Source organism: Hakea prostrata, chromosome 2, assembly GCF_041222555.1.
Source record: "Hakea prostrata isolate BN-2017 chromosome 2, UWA_Hpros_2, whole genome shotgun sequence".
Lineage (NCBI taxonomy): Eukaryota > Viridiplantae > Streptophyta > Magnoliopsida > Proteales > Proteaceae > Hakea > Hakea prostrata.
Window position 1 is genome coordinate 63,480,732 of NC_142601.1, and position 19,996 is coordinate 63,500,727.

A 19,996-nucleotide genomic window follows, 5' to 3' on the forward strand; every position below is an offset into this window, starting at 1 on the left:
CGTTAGATCCAGCCGGTCCAGCCAAGGGCTAAACAAAGGCTGTGTTTGATGTCAAAAAGACTCTTAGCCGGGTCTGTCAACCTCTATCATCTTATGGGGGTGAGCCTCCTGATCAAAGAAAGTTAAAAGAAGCTGATAATAGATCGGTTTTGTTTCTGAATCACTTTTCTGAGTCACAGGTCAGGTAGAGGATTGTGCTCTCCTCATAGCCAGGTATTCATAAATCAAAAACCTTTTCTACCTGGCTTTGACATCCACCAAACAGAGAACAAGAACAATCCTACCCTCCGGTGCAGGGATTCACAGTAAACAGTTCACAGTACATTCTGTGGTTGGGTTTCACTTTTTTGACAACCAACCTGAGTGTCTAATCTGGAGATACAAAATAAAAACTGCATTCCATGCGATCTGTTTTTCACAATCCTTCCATTTCTCCTCACTGAATGCTACGGATGATGGGGCAGGAGCGTGGGAGATGTCATAGATAACCTCTTTGGATCATCAAATCTGCTGCAAAATCCAGTACAATAACAGCAGCAACTGATCAGACACATCCCACCTTCCTCGTAACGCCCGATCCGGCGCCATTTCACAAAACCATAGGACTTCCTTCAATTCCCTAAAATCATGCTGTGATAAAAGACCTCATGACCACTGAAGGGGGGGGGGGGTTTATACAGCTGAACCAGTGCAAAGGGAATAGCTCTATGCTACATATCTACCCTCTGAGATTTTCCTCATATCTTTCTTTAAGGCAATTTTTTTCTTCTATTGCTTCCCTTGGCTAATAATAATTAAAAGTCACATTCTTCAATTTAAAAAGAAATACATTAAATAAGTTTACAATTAACAAAATTTACTATCAACCGCCAACACCAACAGCTTACAGGAATAGACATCCAGCAAGTGGGTGGACACCGAGAAGTGCAACAATACACAGAGCAGTTGAGGATGTACCCAATTACCATGCATCCATTAGAAGATCCACTGTCCCAGTTGACCACAATTGATTTTCCACTTGTCAGAATTTACTGCGTAGAATATCACTAGAAAGCTTTGATACTTTGAGTTGATGGTTTGACTTGGAGAAAACATCACCATTTCTTTCAGCGATAAATTTAGCAAATCGAGAACCCTTGACCTCTTTTTGAGATTCAGATGGAGTGTGTGGCAGATGAGGAAGCTGGGGCCTCGGGCTAGGAGGCAGGGGAGGCATCAAAGCCCATACAGAAGAAATGTGTTCATTTGGTTCATCCAGATCAAGTAGAACTGATGGATTCTGCATCTCTGTTCAGTAAAACAACTATTCTTAGATTTCACAAATATTTCATTTTAAGCATCACAATGTAGATAGATTGCACCACCTATGTATGAAATGAGCTAACTGACCTTTTGAAAACTTGAAGACGGGCTCCAAAGCCACACAAGGTATACTGAAGTTAAGATGGGGTATGATTGTTCCTCCACTGTGTCTTGCATTGCTGTAACCAGAGAACGTCCCCATTAAAGATTGAAGTTCAACGTAGATGAGGATGATGAGAAAATTATACAAATTGTGATAATGCTTTGTGCAATTAAGATAATTAGTCACTTCCAACTAGTGACATCTCTATGATTGATATATATATATATATCACAATACCAAAGTACTAACATTTCACCAACCTAAGTTGGGCCCACTAATGGTACTACTACTAGTACTAGATCAAGATAAGCAACCGAAGGTTCCAAGACAAAATCTCCCTTCCTCGTTGTCAACTATAAGTAACCACACAAACACAAGGAAGCCACTGGCAGCAGCTATCGGGACTTCTGATTGTTAATCCTATCCACATTATGATGCCCCTCAATTAGATATGAGTTACTTATTCATTGTGCATGAAGTAATCAATGTATGGAATGGTTGAGCTGACCGCCATAATACCTTGTTACAAGTCCAATCATATACCCATCTGAATTGAGAACAGGACCACCGCTCCCACCAGGATGCACTGCAGCAGTGGTTTCAAGCATTAAAGGTATATTGTTTGATTCATCCTTTTGCGGACCACAAACATTGGAGTGGCAAGGCACCTGTACTTCCACCACCTGAGCAACTACACCAGCACTGATGGATGGGTAGATATCTGATGCAAAACAAAAGATGAACTCAATGATCAAAATATAGGAGAGAGTTGGAAAGCAGCTACTCTCTAGGCAGTGAAAAATGTGAAAGTCAAAACAGTCTCTCACCACATCGTGGTCCAAAAAGCCCATGCCCAATGATGTATGCTTTTGATCCTGGAGATGGACAAGTAAAGTCCAGCATAATTGGGCTTAATTTATCAGGAACAGACTCAAGCTGCAGTAAGGCAACATCCAAAGGCCCTTTAGAAACAAAAACCACCCTAGCATTGCACCAAATCCAGGAGCCCATAATATCCAGGCGAGCATGTATTCTTTTGGGACTTTCATGAGTTGACTCCAATTTGTATTCATCACGTCCATCTACAAAAGAAATATTTGACCCGTTTGCCATTTTTGGATTCAGACTATGAATTGTCACTGGACCAGAAATGTTTTCATGCCATGGAGACATTGGCTTCTCAGAAAAGATGGATGCCGCTTTTGATGGAACTCCATCTCTTCCACTCTGTACAGTTGATTTGCCAAATCTCCATGGTTCCAAAAGGTGAGCATTTGTGAGGATGAGGCCATCCCTGTTGAGTAAGACACCCGAAGCCCAAACTCCATCATCAAGTGTAATAAGAACAGTAGAAACCATTGCCTTTTCAACTGGCATTGGCAGAGAGCAATCAGAATTCAGATGATCATGAACATAGTTAAAGGAACCACCATGTGCATTCTGACTGGTCAGTGGAAATGACTTCTCTAAAATCTGTGAGTTCTCCTTTCCTGTTATCCCTTTCATTAACCGTTGAGGTTCATTTCGCAATAACTCATTCCCAGCAGCTGCTATGGCTTTCCATGGAATCACTAGCTGTAATCCATAACTAGAGCATGCATAGTCTGTTAAGATGAATAATAACTAAATGACAATAGACTCAAATGCTTCCAGGGTACCTGAATTTCAGCACCACTTGATCTTTGTCTTAATGGTCGGGTTAGTATACCAATAAGATGTGCATGTTGACCAAAAACAGGACCACCTTCCATCCCTAGCATAATTTGTATCAAAATGGAGTTAGAATTCAGCAACATGAATGACTGACTCAGTTAATGGAAGAAAGAAACAATAACACTACCAGGAAGGCACCGAATGTCAGCCATCAGTAGTGTGCTGTTACAAGAATTTGACGGGAAACAGTTCGCAACAGATCCTACAGATATACTGCTTCAAGCAACAAAAAGAATCACACAAAAGAACCCAAATCACAAGCCAGTCAAAATGTAAGCCAAAATGAAACATGGAAAAGGTCAGACTCCAAACATTTTCACATATACTGTTTGCCATGAAACAAGGGATACCATGTAACTACCAACTTAGAATGTAATAAGAACAGGACACAGCCCTGGAATTGGATCAGGACTAGGAATGGCCAAAACAAACAACTAGCCAGTACTCTTGAGCCTGCCCACCTCATCCCCCATAGGCAGGGTTTGGTAGCCTAATCAGGTTTTCAGCTGGATTTCTGTTCATTTTGGCTGCCTGTGCCAAAACATAAATTTGTCCAGTGTCTTATAAATATACAGAGTGCCATACAGAAATTATATATTCCTGACATAGCTGTTACAAATCTCAGGCTTCTAATCAAGTCAACATCATACAAAAAGTTTTAACAGTTTCCCATGCTACAAGCAACCTCAATTTAAATAGCACTCCTGCTTTGTATCCCCTAGTAGATCAGTGCCAAATGGCCAAGAGGCCTTGCTACCTTCTTTGGGGATGTGAAGCTTATGAAGCCAGTAAATCTGTCTGGGGTAGGTTTTTGATGGAAATACCTATTAAAGAAGTGAAGAGGTGAGAGAACACCAAAAGGAGACCCCATTGCAAGAAGAAGATCTCCCCTCTTATTTGGCGGTGAGACACCAATATCCAGAAGGTCCTGAATAACCATGATTCACCCTCTCATACTCGTGACATGGAAAGTTAAGTAATAAATCATGCAGAGAACCATGCCTTGGAAAAAATAAAAATTGTGAATTTCAACATAAAATTAAAACCTAAAGGCCTATGCAATAACTAATAACTGAATCATACCTCAGAATTAATTGAAGGAACTCCAAGGAAAGCAAGTCTAGAAGCTGACATGGCCATATGACGGTGATTACTTGGTTCATGTTCTGGATGCGATTCATTCTGTAACGAAGACCCATCATGGATGGGTTGAAATATGAAGATAACCATACAAAACACAAGAAGCACGGGATTCAGAAGAAAGCATAGAAAAAGAAAGTGAGGAAAGAGAAATTTTGGGAACTTAGGGAGATCCACTCCAATAATATCACTTAACTGACATCTTTTAACCGATGTATGGATATTAATGGCCAGAGGAGCATGATAAAAATAATGGAATTTAACTAATAATGAAAAGGATAATGCCAATAATAATAATTTTAAAAATATCAAAACTACACAATATACAACTTAGTACAAGCAGCCCTCTAACATAAGCAATATCCATAAGACCTCATACAAAGAAATATTCCCAAAATATCCTCTATGAATGCTAATATACTGCAGAAATTTTAAAACCACCCCCACCCCCCCCCCACCCCAAAAAAAAAAAAAAGAAGGGAAAGAAAGAAAGAAAAGCACTAAAGAAGAGAGAAAGAATGCTGGAGCATAAATATGTCCAATGTGTAGTTTGAAACAACTGAATTTTGATGTCAAGCCCAGTCATTGATGGATAAGTTCATTACCACTCTCCCACACTGATTCTTAGTAACAAACTCCACATCACGCGCCCCAATTTTCTGAGGATCTGTAATCATATCTACAGTTTAGAGCCTAATATGCCGGGCTTGGACAAAAGATCAATGACATACTATTATTGAGACAAACTAGTACCCTTTTCGGTCACTGGGGTCAGCTACATGATTCCAAACAAAACAAAGCGGAGAAAACAGAGGTACAAACAGAAAAGGGGAATGAAGAGATGGGAAAAAGAGAGATCTGAAAAGACATAAATGAAGAAAGGAATATGACAAATGAAAGATGAGGATGGAGAGAGAAGTGGCACAACCCAGTCAAGAGGATCTGAGTTAAATGCGGTACGCTACATGGATCCTTGCCCTCCAATAGAGTTTGTCATACTTGGTACAAGACCTAGACTATGCAGGAAATTATCTGATAGCAGTAAAGTACCCAAGTTCATAATCAGAAGGTGCTGCTGGTCGGACACAGAGTTACAGGGAAGAAGAAGAAGATCGTGAGAAATTGATAGGAAATGGAAGAGAAGTTGATGAGAAAAAACATGGGTGCTTTGGCTCTATATATGCAGAATGGAAAATTTTCAGGGGAACATTTTTTTTTTTTTTTTTTGGGGGGGGGGGGGGGAGGGTGGCACAACCCCACCCCTCTCAAAGAGAAAACTAAGGTGGCGTTTGGTTCTGCGTTTCCCTGGAATTAGATTCCAGGGAATCATGAAATCTGTAAAAAAATCGTGTTTGGTTCCAACGAGTGGAACCTAGCCAGCTGGATCCACATTTACACTAAAATGTAGGATCACCCGGAAACCACCCGAGGTGGTTTCCAAACAGACTCACCTTTGGAACCCACGATAAAACGGGTTGGAAGTCACGGAATTACATTTTGCTCATTAGCGAGTTGAACCGAGCGAGCTAGGGTTGTCGTTCCTCTTCCACGCATCGATCGCGCCTCATCTTGCTCATCTGCTCACCGCCACGCCACGCATGCACGCATCGAGCACCACTCGCCATCCGCCATCTCTCCACGCACGCAGCACCATCCGGTCATCCGCCATCTCTTCCATCGCACGCAGCTACCATCCGCCACTCGCCACTCTCCACGCAGCACGGTGTCTTTCCTCTCTTTCATTGCAGCTGCGATCTTGCCCCTCTACGAAACCCTCGCTCAAGAAACATGGCTGCTGCTTTGGTCGAGTGAGAGGGAGAAGGAAAGTGCGGAAAGCTAGAAAAGCGTTGGAAATAACGCGAAGCTTGAACTGTTCTTGGAGTGTTTAGATAAAAGCAGGGAGAGCCTGGTGGGCACAGACATATATAGGTGAGTGGAGATCTCCTATTCAGCTTCTCCTTTGTCAATTCTAGTCCTACTAGGAGATGATTTCTCTATTTTGAGTTGACTTCCCCGTTTAAATTTTTGGGATGTTGCGAGTTGATGGCGTAGCAGCAAGGAGAGGGCAAGCAAAGCCTTTTTGGTCCACCGGCAAGTACACAGAGCAAGTACCTTGTTTTGGAATTAAGAGTGAAGAAATACGAGAGGTGATCACCGATTTGGGATTCCGAAGACAGATTTGAGTTTCGAGGTGAGTCTATAATTTAAATATAGTGAACAACTATGAGATAACTCAATCGTCATACCTCTTTGTTAGTTACTAATTATTAGTGATTGATTGTTTGATCGGTTTCTTACCTTCGTGTTAGTGCCGGTTTAATTTATTTTTTCTTTTCTTAATCGGATTGAGTGATTTGAACAGAAGGCACGGCGCGATACTCGCCGAGAAACACGTTCTTTTATCAAAGGCTCCGATAATCCTCGCATTGGGACCACAGTTTGTTGCAGACGCCGATAATCCTCCTCTCAAGGTATTGGTTCGGGTCTTTGATCTTGTCTATTTTCCATTGTTGTTTTCACAAAGAGAATTTCTCAGCTTTTGCTATGTTATATTATTTATTGACATTAATTCCAACGCTTATAGTGATGTAAATGCAGAATTATCTCACTATAAAGGAAAGAATGGTAGTTTAAGAATTACTTCTTATTATGGTTTCTATAATTCAGTGTACTAAAATTATTTTGTTAAGAAATCATGAGAGGCTATCTTTTTAACAACCAAATTTTAGTCCTGCTGTTCAAATTTAATAGCCAATATGCAACTTCAGTTCATTTGAAGAAGAAATGATATAGTAATAATATTGTGGGCTTTATAGCTTTAGTGACAAGGTTATATGGAAATCTTGACTTAGATTTTCTTCTATTATTTAAATTTTTGGTTCAGATTTGTTTGTTCTTGGTTGGTTTCTAGCTTTAGTGACAAGGTTATATGGAAATCTTGACTTAGATTTTCTACTATTATTTAAATTTTTGGTTCAGATTTGTTTGTTCTTGGTTGGTTTCTAGCTTTAGTGACAAGGTTATATGGAAATAGTGTTCTTATGCTCTTCCTCTTTTTTGCAATCTTTGTTCTAGCTGATACATATGTTGAGAGATTGTTGTGTTGGGTAGGGTTAGATTGCTTTTATCTAAGACTGGTTGATGGGTTGGTTTAACAGTCTTGCTTGGGATAATGGAAGGTAAAGATTATTCAAGTGGAAGTCTAGAGTCTTCCACAAGTTTGGGTCTTCCAAGCAAATGGGTTGGGCCCCATCCTGAGGAACCCCCTTCCCTTCTCGTCCACTGCTTTCTGCTGGGCTTCACTACTCTTATTTATTTCTCTGCATTTATTTTCACCTGCTGCCTCACATCCTAGGGTTAGTCCTGAAATTCTTCAAAGAGGATACCTGTTTGTGCCCGTGGCAATTATTATTTACACAACTGTCTTGGGACATCTGAAAATGACAGTCTTGCTTCTAATGTGACAGGCCAGTTTTTCAAAACATGTCTTAAAACTGATGATAGGTTCTTGATTTTTTTTTCTTTTTTGAATAAAAGGATAAATTAAATTATTAAAAAGACAGTTACATAGGTTACTTAGTTCCACTACATTTCAATCATTCAGAAATTCTATCGACGGTCTATGTGCTAAATAGGTGAACTATTGCTGGAATGCGGGGTTCTTAAAACTATTGAAGTCTATTTTTATTTTTATACAAATAGTTAGATTTGCCAAAAAGGGGACATGAGCAAGCGGCCACTGTTTGTTCTTTGGGTTTTGAATTAGATCAATCACTACTTGCGTGTTGTATCAAACGTTAGCAAGCTTGATTTGTCATCATGTCATGTCATGTCATATATATCATTAATCTCTCTGTTTTTAGCAATCCATATAACAAAATCCAATGCACTATGAATCTTTAGTGTTATAAAAGCTAGAATGCTTATATAGGAAAGAAGACAAAACAAAAAAAATGCATATATTATTTCTCATTCCATTGGATTAGACTATTAATATGTTCTTGTTGGTGGGTCATTTATTTCAGTTTGATTAAGTATGCATTGTCTATATGATCACATTTCAGGACCTAAATTTAGAGAACTCATAGTCACATTGTTCAACATGAATGACGAAGAGTTGGTAGTTGCTCTGGTGGCCGCCGCAGTTGTCAACGTAGTTGAATACATTAATAAAACATATGTTGGGAGGCAACCAATCGAGTAGATGTGGGGGTAAAAACGTTATGGGGAAGGGAGGTGAGGAAGCGAGAATGAGCAAAGATCCTAAGCGGTTAGTTTATGCGACGAGGGGGCTGTTAGAAGACAACAAATTGGTGTTAGTTGAAGAACAAGTAACAATGTTTCACATTGTGTTGGACACACATTAAGAAGACTTTAAAGAACGTTGGGAGGGAGAAGTGAGTGACACTTTAATAGAGTGTTAAATGAATGATGAAACTACACCCATTGCTTAAAACCCAGTCAAGCATCGAAGATAGAGATAACCATCAAGCTCTACCCATCTCAAAGATGCGTTGGAGCCATTGATGGGTCTCATATACCAGCATGGGACGTGAACAACATAAGAAGTTTGAGATAGGAAGGGTCTTATTACACAAAAATTTAGGCAGGACAGACAAAAAATCACGTATATACTTGCGGTTGGGAAGGGGAGAGCATTTTGGATGATGCTCTCCATAGAGACGAAGATGCAAGATTAGTGGTTCCAAATGGTAAATTATCGGACGGTTGCGAACCAAAGAGGTTTTTGAGGCCATATCGAAATGTTAGGTACCATCCGAAGGAATGGAAGAGGGGAAATCAAAGACCCAAAAATGAAAAGGAGTTGTTTAACTTGAGGCATGCAAGGTAGACGCATGAAGGGCTTTAGTTTGTTGAAGAGTGCAAGATATGAAAAAGGGGTTTCTGAACTCAAGTTAAGATTGTGATAGCGGCGAAAAATAAAAAACTCTTGAAGAAGAGGAGGAATGGCTGCTCGGAGTCGAGGGAGGGGTCGGGGAAAAGCTTCCTCTGCACCACACTTGGAGGAAGATGAGGAAAGTAGTGATTCGATGAAGATGAAGCGAACCATGCAGATTCATTCGATGCAGAAGCATTCCGGAATGACTTGGCAACACAGATGTGGAATGCATATGCAACAACAAATGTTGATGATGAAGACATGGGATCAGAGACTGAGTCGGAATGAAATTATTTAAATTTTTAAATGTACTTCAATTTGATGTTGTGGTTTGTGTTTGTGTATGGAGTGTACCTTATTTTGTTACTATGTCTCAAACTTTATTGTATTATTTCATTTTGTCTCAAACTTTGTTGTATTATTTCATGTCAGAACTCAAATTATGATTGCTTCACATATTAGAAGTTGATATGTCTTTTTTTGGTGTATTTACTTTTATGACCCAAATGTGATTTTAGCAGATGGACTCTCAAAATGCCTCTCATTCAAGAGGAAGAGATATAGCCTCATGGCCTACGGAGGTGTCTCTTTCTCTACTAGAGTCTTTCCTACAATTCCACTCTAGTGGGAGGGCAGGAGATAATGGCCTAAGAAGGGAGCACTGGATGGGAATCAGCAAACAAATCTATGAAAAATTTGGGTCAAACTATGATTGGGAGCAATGCCGCAATCATTTTCGGATTTGGAAAAGTAGGTTGCGTGCGCGACCTACAAAAACAAAGTGGACTTGGATGGAATCCAAGTGAAAATAGGTTTGATGCGCCCCCATTTTTGGGCCGAAGTAAAGGTAACAAGTAATCTTCACCACTAGTAAATTATTTTATAGGTTAATGCACTTTCCTCGCCGCTGCACATTAGCAGATAAAGTGAGTGAATAGGCAGCCCCAATAGTTGATAAAAAGTTTACATGTTTATATTTTGAATTTGCAGAAAAAAGAACAGAAATATTGGAAGGACCATTCGGGGTCCCATTCACCTAGAGGTTGCTCAGCCCTAGGTAATGAGATTGCAGGCGGTCAAGTGGAACGGCAAATTTCATGAATGAGTCACAGATGGAGTCACCTTTAGCTAAGAATTCAACATCCACTTGGATGATTATGAGATTGGCAACTCTCATGTTCAGCGATACTAATACGGTTGACATGTGACTACCATCCATCTCCAGGTGAAAGTAGTCGATCTCGAAGCAGGCAAAGAGGTGATGATCGGTCTGAGAATTCCAACAAGAAGAAGAAAGGAGTTGAAAAAGTTGTGGGTCCCTTGGAGAATATCTCGGTTGCTTTGATAGACATGGTGAAGATTGCTGCAGAGAGGATTGCTATTGAGAAGGCAGCTGCAGAGAATGCAGCTGGAGAGAAGGCAGCTGCAGAGAAGGCTGCAGCTGACAAGGCTGAAGGCAACATCGGGGATCTTCTATGTGATGCCATTAATGCAGTCACGGAGATTGACTTGGGGACTCGAATGCGTGCAAAAGAATTCTTTTTAAGTCACATCCACTTTGCAAGTGCACTACTTTCGGAGGCAAAGGAGGATAGGGCAACCGTCATCAAGTTCTTCTTAGAAAAATATGGCTGATTACCTAGGGCTGTTGAATGATCACAATATTTTGGGCTACAATCATGTATTTGCAGGCATGTTGAAAGACTCATGTATTTGGAGGGGGTACTTATGTCTACTTTTATTGAGATGTTTTAAAATGACTTATGTTAACTGGTATATGGCACAATCTTTTTTTAATTGTGTCATTCATTAATGATAACTCTTAATGTTGGGCTATGTTTTGGAGCTAGGGCTGACTGAATTCAATTCTACAAAAATTCTTTTATTGTATCTATAATGCATGATAACGGAGTATTTCTAATTTATGGTTGGTTTATCTGTTCTTTGGTATTGCCTTAGAATGAGAGTTAACCTATGGTTCAGCCATTGGTTTATGAAAATCTTCCATGGACCGTATGGAGGTAATATACCTTCCATTGAGAAACTTTAGTTCCTGTTTAGATAAATTCTTTAGGTGCAAGCACATCTGTTATTAGAAATACTCTGTTTGAAAAGGAAGGAGGTTTCCTTTTTATGTACATCAACAGCAGGTATCTTTTTTTAGAAGAAAGACATAAATGTTGGTGTCTAGCTAGAGAAGAGGAAAGCTGGGAAGCTAGGGATGAACCATGGTGAGACAAACTGAGACTGAGAAGCCAACATTCATTTATAAGGAGAAAAAAATGGGTGGCCTTCTATTACATGTGCAAGCACATCTGTTATTAGAAATACTCTGTTTGAAAAGAATTTGAGACATGTTCTCACCAAAGGCTTTTTTGAAGTGTTTGGATTTATTTGAAGTAAGGAGCAAACAGGGTCACCATTATTAGATTCCAAACAAGGACAACAGGGTTGATGCATGTGGCTCTTCATAATCTTCTGATCTGGCTTTCAGAGATATTGTGTTGATGGTAATTTAAGGTCATATTTGATGCTGATTAGAGTGAATTATTTCAATTTTTTCCCTTCTTGGTGGGGGTTCTGAAATCATTTTTTTTTTGGTAATAAGGTTCTGAAATCATTTCAGTTTTGGTTGTGGGTGAAAAAAGAATTTTGTGAAGACTTGATATCCAAGAATATTCAGAGAGATTTAAAATATGGAGAGAGACTAGAATTCAGCTTGAGAGCTAGCTTTCACAGGTCTTTCCATTTCTAGAAGTCATTGGGTTAAAATTAATAGGTTTTAATGTTGAAGACTCAATCAGCTCATCCACCCAAAATCTCATTACTGTGTGCTTCTCTCACTGATTTGGCATCTTTTGCACATCAGAAGTGAACACCTACCATTCGAAGAAGCTGCCTCATGCTTTCCATGTATGATACCTGTAAACTTAATATGGTTGGAGAATGGAGGGCTGATGTATTAACTGCAAATTTCGGTTAACTTGAGCATTGCTTACCATGTCTGAATTGAAACTTCATAGCTTAAAATTAAAGATTTACTTGGCTAATGTAGAAAATTATATAGGACTAAGATTGATTAATTGGCACATCCTAATGTAAATGACATTGCTTTTTTCATCTAAGATTTCCATTTACGTTGTTTGTTTCACCTTGTATTGATCATTGATACTTGATAGTTGATAGGTGGGGTGGTGATCTTGTTTTGAAATTGTAACAGAATTTGTTTCATTGATCAAAAAGCATAGCAGCAGCATAGTTCCAAATATTCAAGCATAAGCAGCAAAGTTCCTGTAACAGAAAGAAAGGTATAGTTTTTTTTTTGTTTAATTAAGAATGGGAGGAAGAAGAGTAGTACTAGTAGGGGGGAAGCAGCAGGTGGGGTGGTTGTTTTTAATGCTACCGTTCTCCTACTCGGCTGCAGTCACACATCTTCCTGGCTTTGCAGGCCCTCTTCCCTTTGAGTTGGAAACTGGGTATGTATGTATGTATTAATTGATTAGTTTGTAAATTTTCTTATTATTATATGTATATATCTAGCTACTTTAATTAATTAATTTCTGTACGTGATCGATCTAATTAATTAATCTGAGTCGTTACTCGATCGTAAGGCGTTAATTCGTTCGTCAATAGAGTACTGATCAGAAGTCTTGTGATGTTGTGGTTTTGCTGCTGCAGGTACGTGAGTGTGGGAGAGTCGTCGTCCTCGTCATCGACGTCGGAGGAGGATGTGCAGCTGTTTTACTATATAATTTTAGTCCTAATGATTTATCTGGTTTGGATTAGCTGTTCTTGGTGATCATCAATGTTTCCTGCTATATAGGACTGACAGAGCTCAAATTTTTACTAGGTTTTTTTGTTCTACTTGGTATGATTTATCTGGTTTGGATTACTTTCTCTTAAGTTTTTGTTCCTCAGAGCAATAACTTTCCATGTTGTACTTATTGTGTTGGGTTGATGCAACTTCATATTTGTTGCTATAGCTCCTCCAGCTGTCTTCTGAAATAATGTTCTGGATAGTTTTCTGAAATTACCTGCCATTAGTAGTTTCACTGTTGCTGTTGTTACATAATAAAAGATTTCAGTCGCCGGTATTTCAGGGTTTTGCTAGAGCAACTTATGTTAAGTTAAGAAAGAGTCCTAGTCTATTTAGGAATGGTTCAGCAGGAATCTTATCTTAAAAGGGTTCCTTCTCATAATATAAGTCCTTGTGATTTTGCAATTTTATTTAGTTAAGAGTTCAGCCATCTCAGGAATTCTTTGTTTGCTTTGCTTTCTATGTTGAGTCCAAAGTAGGAGCATAGTTCGAAATTAGAATGGAATGTATCAAATGAAGAGTTGCATATGTATTCCATCATGAAAGTTTCATGTAAAGCTTATTTAGTTAGAGTTCTCCCTTCACAGAATTCTTTGTTTGCTTTGCTTATTGGTTGTTGCATGTAAAGTTTCATATGCTTTAGGTGGTTAGGCACTTCCTATGTTTATGGTGGGATGTTTTGTGTTCCTCTCTATTTTTTTGCCATTTGTATCCAATTAGAGCTACCCACTTATTTAGTTTAATAAGTATTAATGTCGTTTCTTGAATAAACTGAATGTGGAAACTGAATCCCATGCAGGTGAAGTTAAGACTAATTTTCAGATATAGGTGGGTAAATATTGGTTTAATGTATTAATATGTTCTTGTTGGTGAGTCATCTATTTCAGGTTTACTTTCATAAGGCTGTACTTAGTATGGAACAACAGCCTCCATTGTGCTATTGCAGACAAGGAAGGATGATCTTAATGACTTCCAGAACAAGAAAAAATCCAGGTCGAAGATTTTATAGGTGCCCAAATGGTAGTAGCCATCAAAATTCTTTTATTTGGGTAGACAAGATGTGGGAGAGTCAAACAATTGAAGAGGGTTCTACAGCTTCAACATCATATGACAGCATGAACAAGAAAAATTTGGGTGTTGGATGGCAAGCACCAAGTGAACACGTGCACATTCAAATTCAAATTTTGATGGACCGAATCACAATGTTGGCTATTGGATTCTTGTTCTTAGTGTGTGGGTTTTGTTACTTTCTTGTTATGTATTTTTTATGCAACCAAGATGTAAAAACATTCCTTTAAGAATCGAATGTAGCTCCAGGTGGCCTTTTAAGAGCGGTGGGTCCTGTGGGAAACTGAAGAACTAATTAAATTCTCAAATTTGTTATTTTGGCTTCGTTGTGCTGTTTTATCATGATATTTGGGACAAAGATGGTATTTATTTTGAAATAAACTCTTATAGGTAGTGATTGAATCATACAACAAAGCTATTGTGTCGACTATTTGATTGATTGATGCAAACACTGAAGTGCTTGACAATTCCAAGTATTTAGTTTGAAAGTTAAGTTCAAAGACAAAATGGGAAATAGCTTGTTAACGCTACACAGCAAGGGAAGTTGACTAGGGGCTATTTCTAGTCAGTAAAAAATTATAGTCAGTTAAAATGGCAATTTTTTCTTCCTTTTAACATGTTCACACACAATCAAACAAATTGTCCCGCAACTTGGAAGGAAAAACTTGCTTAAGTTGATGGATTAGGTTATTATAAAAGTAAATAAGATTGATGCATTGGATTGAATTAGTTGCTTAATAACTTTGTGGATTAAAACCTAAGAAAAAAACCTTTAATTGCCAAAGGATCAAATACCTTATTAGTGACGCCACTTTCACCAAAACTAACTAACAACCATAGGTTCAAAAAGCTTAGGATGAACTCGAACAATTGTATTGACTTGGAAGTTGGAACATATAACTGGGTTCTAATAATTTTGATGTTTAATTAATATTTATTCTTGACCAAAAATGTGTCTGAAAAATTTCATGGTTGATGTATTGAATTTTGACAAATTATTGTTATGCTATTTGGTTAATCAAATAAAATAACAAACAGATTCACTTTCAGAATCGTGGTAACCAAATGCTAATTCAGACAGATTCACTTTCACAATCAGGTAACCAAATGCTAATCGACGATCACTTTCGAATCGGGGTAACCAAACGCTAATCGACGATTCACTTCGAATCGGGGTAACCAAACATGATTTTTTTAGGAATTTGACTCTACAGAACCTACTTCTACAGACTCATGATTCCCGGTTCTCTTAGATTCACTATACTTACTATCAGGTTATAAGCATGTATTTAAAGAAGACACAACAAATCTCCTAGCTGGACTATGCAACTAAAATTAACAAAACTTGCAATTCAAATCTAACTAATTCCTAAGTTGGTATCCCTTAACAAACAAAAGACACAATGATAACCTACTAAATGAATAACCTAATTCCAATTTCCAACCCTAGTAAGCTGAAAAACCACTAGATCGGTTCTTGTTGGAGTTGGTATCATGCCAATTGTTACAAATCATTCCATATAATATCACTGCTGGCTCAGTTGTCCCACAATGACCTAAGCCAAATGACCTCTTATACTCATTATGCTCGAGAATTAAGTTCCCAAATCAGACTGACCAATCATTTCTTAACATTTCATGTCAACTTACAGCCTCCTAAATCTTAGAAAAGAAGACAATCCAGATATCACAAACTTCCTGTCATGTATTCTTTTTCAGTCAATGTTATCTATTCTAGTTCTACTCTATAGAGAGAGGAGAAAGATGCAACAAAATGTAAATAAGCCAAGCATCTGATGAATAAAAAGCTACAAATAAAAAATCTGGGATTACCTGCATTGCGAGAGCATCTGTAGAAGCCCAAGGACCACTGTTTGATCTTGACAAAGACCAACCAACATCCCACGAACCATTCTCAATTGAGCCACTAGGAACTTCAATTAGTGAATGGAGAGCAAGGGAAGATGCAGGAACATCTACCTATATAAAACACATTGCATTATAGCTGAAAACTAATGCTGCAACTGTAATCCAAGTATGTATCATGAATTTAAGCAACACTAGAACATCACCAGCGATATACACATCCAACAACCTATAGTAACGACTATCAAGTATCAAGCTCATTGGAGTGAAGCAAATAAACTTGTATACTGAAGCAAATATTATTTTTCAGATTTGGAGCAGGAAACTAGTATATTGCTAATACATTGATAAGTAGCAATAAGTATAAAAGGACATAATAGAGTAGCAGTGCTTGACCTTGCTAAGCAAAAGGACTGGGATAACACATTAAAACCCATTTTGGACTCAAAGACTGTAAACAGTACTTGAGCTTGCTAAGCAAAACTAGATAAATAACTATCACAGAGTAAGCGTTAAATTTGAAGGTATGTTTACAGTTAAGCACAAATAAACTTTTGATAATATCATGATAAGATGCCCAGACGAACACATGATACCCTAATGCATTCCAGTCTCAAATTGCTTTTCTTATTAAGAATAAAATGAGCGTCTTCAAATTGTTCACATATATAATTTCAGAATTATCACTTGGAAAGCTCAATATCTCAGTCACAGAAGTCCATAACATTTTTTTAAGTATAGCAACACCATTTTCAGTTGCAGTAAATTTTTCTATGAACATTAAGATGTATTTCAATGCAGGAGCTAATTTCCAGCTAACAAAACTGTTCACAAAAAATTTACAAGCCAACAGTTCAACCTAGATCAGTGGAAAATATAGTTTCAAAAAAAGGTATTCTTAAATTATGGATGATTCTGCCACAATAAAATTGCAAACCACATCTTAAGCATGGTGCTACACCCTAATGATTGCGCAAGTAGCTATTACACGCATACAGTAGCAACTCAATAGAACCTCATATCATGAACCGAAGTAACACTAAAGCAGTACCAAACAAGCAAGGAAGTTAAGTGAATGCATACCAACGCTAGAAGCTCCGACTGGAGCCAGCGGGAAGTTTCCTTAGCTTTAACATCGACCTGACTCCCAGCCTTTATCTTGGGCTGCAAATCACAAAACGTTAAACAAAATATTTCCTTTTTTTTTTTTTCTGTTGGGTGGTGAGCCGCAGGGGAGAGGTAAAGATTTGGCTTCAGCATAATAAGAATTGGCATTTTATACCTCAACCATAACATCAATTTTCGCTCCAGGAATCAACTCTGGGAGGGGCTGCAATTTGTTATACTCGAGTCAATTAACCAAATTTTACAGCACAAGTCAATTAATCCAAGAGAGAGCGAGAGAGAACAAAATTGACCTCTCGAGTCTTGACAGGAATAACAATCTAGAAAATACATTAAAGAACATCAAATAAGGCGTAGAGAGAAAAGACTTCAACCTGGGCAGCGTTCTGCCGATGTGTTTGCAATAGAAATGGCTCAACCATTGATGCAACAGTGACAACAATTGCCATCACAGACGAAGACTTCCGTACATGATTCAAAATGGGAGAGTCACTGAAGGGATCAGGCAGCAACAACCCAGATGCGGAAAGAGTAGTCTTGCCGGACCTGAATCCAACCGGAGATAATTCAACGTCCATCAAAATATCAGAGTCAACAATTCATTCAAAACGGAAGACTAACTGAACAACAGTTTTGCTTACTGGTAGTGATGGAACGCATGTCTTCGCATCTTCAAGCCTTTTGGGTCCTACAAAATTTGATAAAAAGAATAAGAATCCAAAATATCTAAACAAGGAAGAAAATCGAGAACAGACAGGAAGGGGTGAAGACTTACAGGGCCCTCGATTCTAACCATGACGGCGAAGTTCCGAGCAAATTCGACGATTTCAGGCAATTCCATTTGCGAAAAGTGTGCTTGGGGATGGGGATGGGGATGGGGAGGGGCGAGTGATTTTCACTTCTCGAGTTCTCAGAGGAATACGGAATACCAGGTTAGTTGATACTTCTTGGTAGGTTCTACTTTGAGATTTGGAAATTCAACTTTAGTGCTATCGCTTTAGCGAACAAGGAATCCAATCTGAAACAGAAACTCTACATCAGCGGCGCCCGTCAAATACTTAAAACTTATCTTGCCGAAAGGAAACAAACAGAAATACAAGGTCCAATAATTAAACGACAACGCCCGTTCTCTCCTTGGACCCCACCTTATTTTCTCGTGATGACGTGGTCAAGAATCAGGATTCGAGAGATTCGAAACTGTTCATCGCCGCTTTTTGTGGGACGCTGGAGTATTGTGGGGATTTTTATCCACTCCAGTTCGTGTCAGGTTCCAGTTCCTCCTGTTAGCCATTAGATCTTCAACACGTATTTCATTCTAATCGTATGGTTACGATTATTCCAACTTAACCAGTTTATCCTTCTTTTTTCTTTCTCTTGTGTCGGCTGGCTCTCCCTCTTCACCTCAGGCAACATCGACTCATCGCCGGCGAAGCGAATCAAGGGATCGAGCAATCACTGAAACGAAGCGATCGGTCTTCGATCTACTTTCTCTAGTTCTGCTTCTTAGATCTCTGTTCTTCTTCTTCTCAGATCTAGGTTCGGTTTTCAGTTTCTAGTGTTCTTTTGGTGTTCGAAGCTTGTTTTTCTGGAGACTTGTTCGTTGCATGAGAAATAGAAAGGGAAAAGAAGAAGAAGAAGAAATATATTGGCATTTTTTTTCAAAAATTCATTATATATAAGACGTGTTAGCATATAGGCAATCTCCTTTATGGTATTTCACTTTTAAGAGTATTTCTGCAGAGAAGCATTACTGCTACCCATTTGGATTCCTCGAGTGAAAAAAATGCTCAATCAGAAAATGAATTGAGTGAATAAATTAAAAAAATACAGATCACAACGAGCCTTCATGGATCTGGAGTTCTTTCTGCCAACGGCAAGCCACCATTAAGAGAAGAAGAAGGAATGCCTATCATACGAGATCTTGAAGAAGCAGGAATTTTACTCTTTTTGATGAGAGCCAGATCTTGGAAACGGAGAAGCTCTCGCCTTTACTTTGTCTATTGAGTTTCTTTCCCTCCAATTTCCATATCCACAATAACGGTAGTGTTGCCGGAGTCGAAGAGGGCAGAGGGAAGAGGGAAGAGTGAAATGAGACGTCGGTGGTGAGTGGGTTGCCGGAGTAAAAGAGGGAAAAGACGGAGGGAGGAGAGAAATACTTTCGGGTGAAATGGTTAAGGTTTGACAAACATAAGATTAGAATAATACATGTGTTCATCATCTAGTGGTCAACAGGATGAAACAGGAGGATGTCAGTACTGGAGGTGATAAAAATCCAGTATGTGGTGGGTAATGTTTATGTTGTGAGGGAGTAGTTTGTATACAAAATTATTTTTTAATATTTATGTGCTAAAAGACCGTTCTACTTAAAAAATGGACGTTTGATAAATCTGTTCTAAAAATATTTTTAGAATAAGTTGGTGTTTGAAAAACTTGTTCTAAGATTTCGATTATGATCAATTTTATCACTTCTGTTTTTGTTCTTTGATTAAAACGTATCTTTGATGTCTTGCAAAAGATGTCATTTAAACCACTTTTATAGTCGGTCCATTTTGAAGGAACAAAAGAGCAAACTATTTTAACAGACGCCTATAATACGTTTTTTCGTTCCCAAATAATAGAAGAATGACAAAAGTAATTTTTAAGAACGTTACAAAACTCGCCCATGGTGATGAATCGGTTCGATTGGCGATTTAACTCAGGCTGCTTAGAAAAGTCGTACCAAAATGGTCAAATCCAAAATGAAAATAAGCTCTTCTTTTTCCGACTTTTAGAAATAGCAATTTTCGTTTTTTTTAAATTTTGATTTGATTGATAAATTATATTTGAGATGCTTAAGCTTACCAAAAATGCATATTCACTACTTCTTTTTTGTTTTTTTGGTAACATTAACTACTTAAAAAATGTTTTAAAAGCCATTTTAAATGTATTTCGTGCTTCCTGTTTAAAAGTATTTAGCCTGTCT

General features: G+C 38.3%; 1 protein-coding gene across 1 annotated transcript; it reads right to left on the minus strand.

Moving 5' to 3' along the window:
- Positions 1-157: 157 nt before the first annotated feature.
- Positions 158-18,066, minus strand: DEG15 (protease-like protein). Its single transcript, XM_089145820.1, has 14 exons — positions 17,810-18,066; positions 17,676-17,722; positions 17,409-17,580; positions 17,192-17,239; positions 16,993-17,073; positions 15,877-16,023; positions 4,202-4,300; positions 3,943-4,046; positions 3,246-3,331; positions 3,064-3,158; positions 2,233-2,980; positions 1,925-2,126; positions 1,390-1,481; positions 158-1,287 (listed from the first exon to the last, which is right to left on the minus strand). The coding sequence occupies exons 1-14, from the start codon at positions 17,873-17,875 to the stop codon at positions 1,022-1,024; spliced, it is 2,253 nt and encodes a 750-aa protein (XP_089001946.1). The 5' UTR covers positions 17,876-18,066; the 3' UTR covers positions 158-1,021.
- Positions 18,067-19,996: the final 1,930 nt, after the last annotated feature.

What these genes read in the sequence shown, in the direction of transcription:
- DEG15 (XM_089145820.1), bottom strand. Translation starts at nt 17,875, where the DNA reads ATGGAATTGCCTGAAATCGTCGAATTTGCTCGGAACTTCGCCGTCATG. An exon ending in ATCGGCAGAACGCTGCCCAG is followed by an intron (nt 17,240 to 17,408) that starts GTTGAAGTCTTT and finishes AACAAATTGCAG; the next exon opens with CCCCTCCCAGAGTTGATTCC. An exon ending in AAATTGATGTTATGGTTGAG is followed by an intron (nt 17,074 to 17,191) that starts GTATAAAATGCC and finishes TGTGATTTGCAG; the next exon opens with CCCAAGATAAAGGCTGGGAG.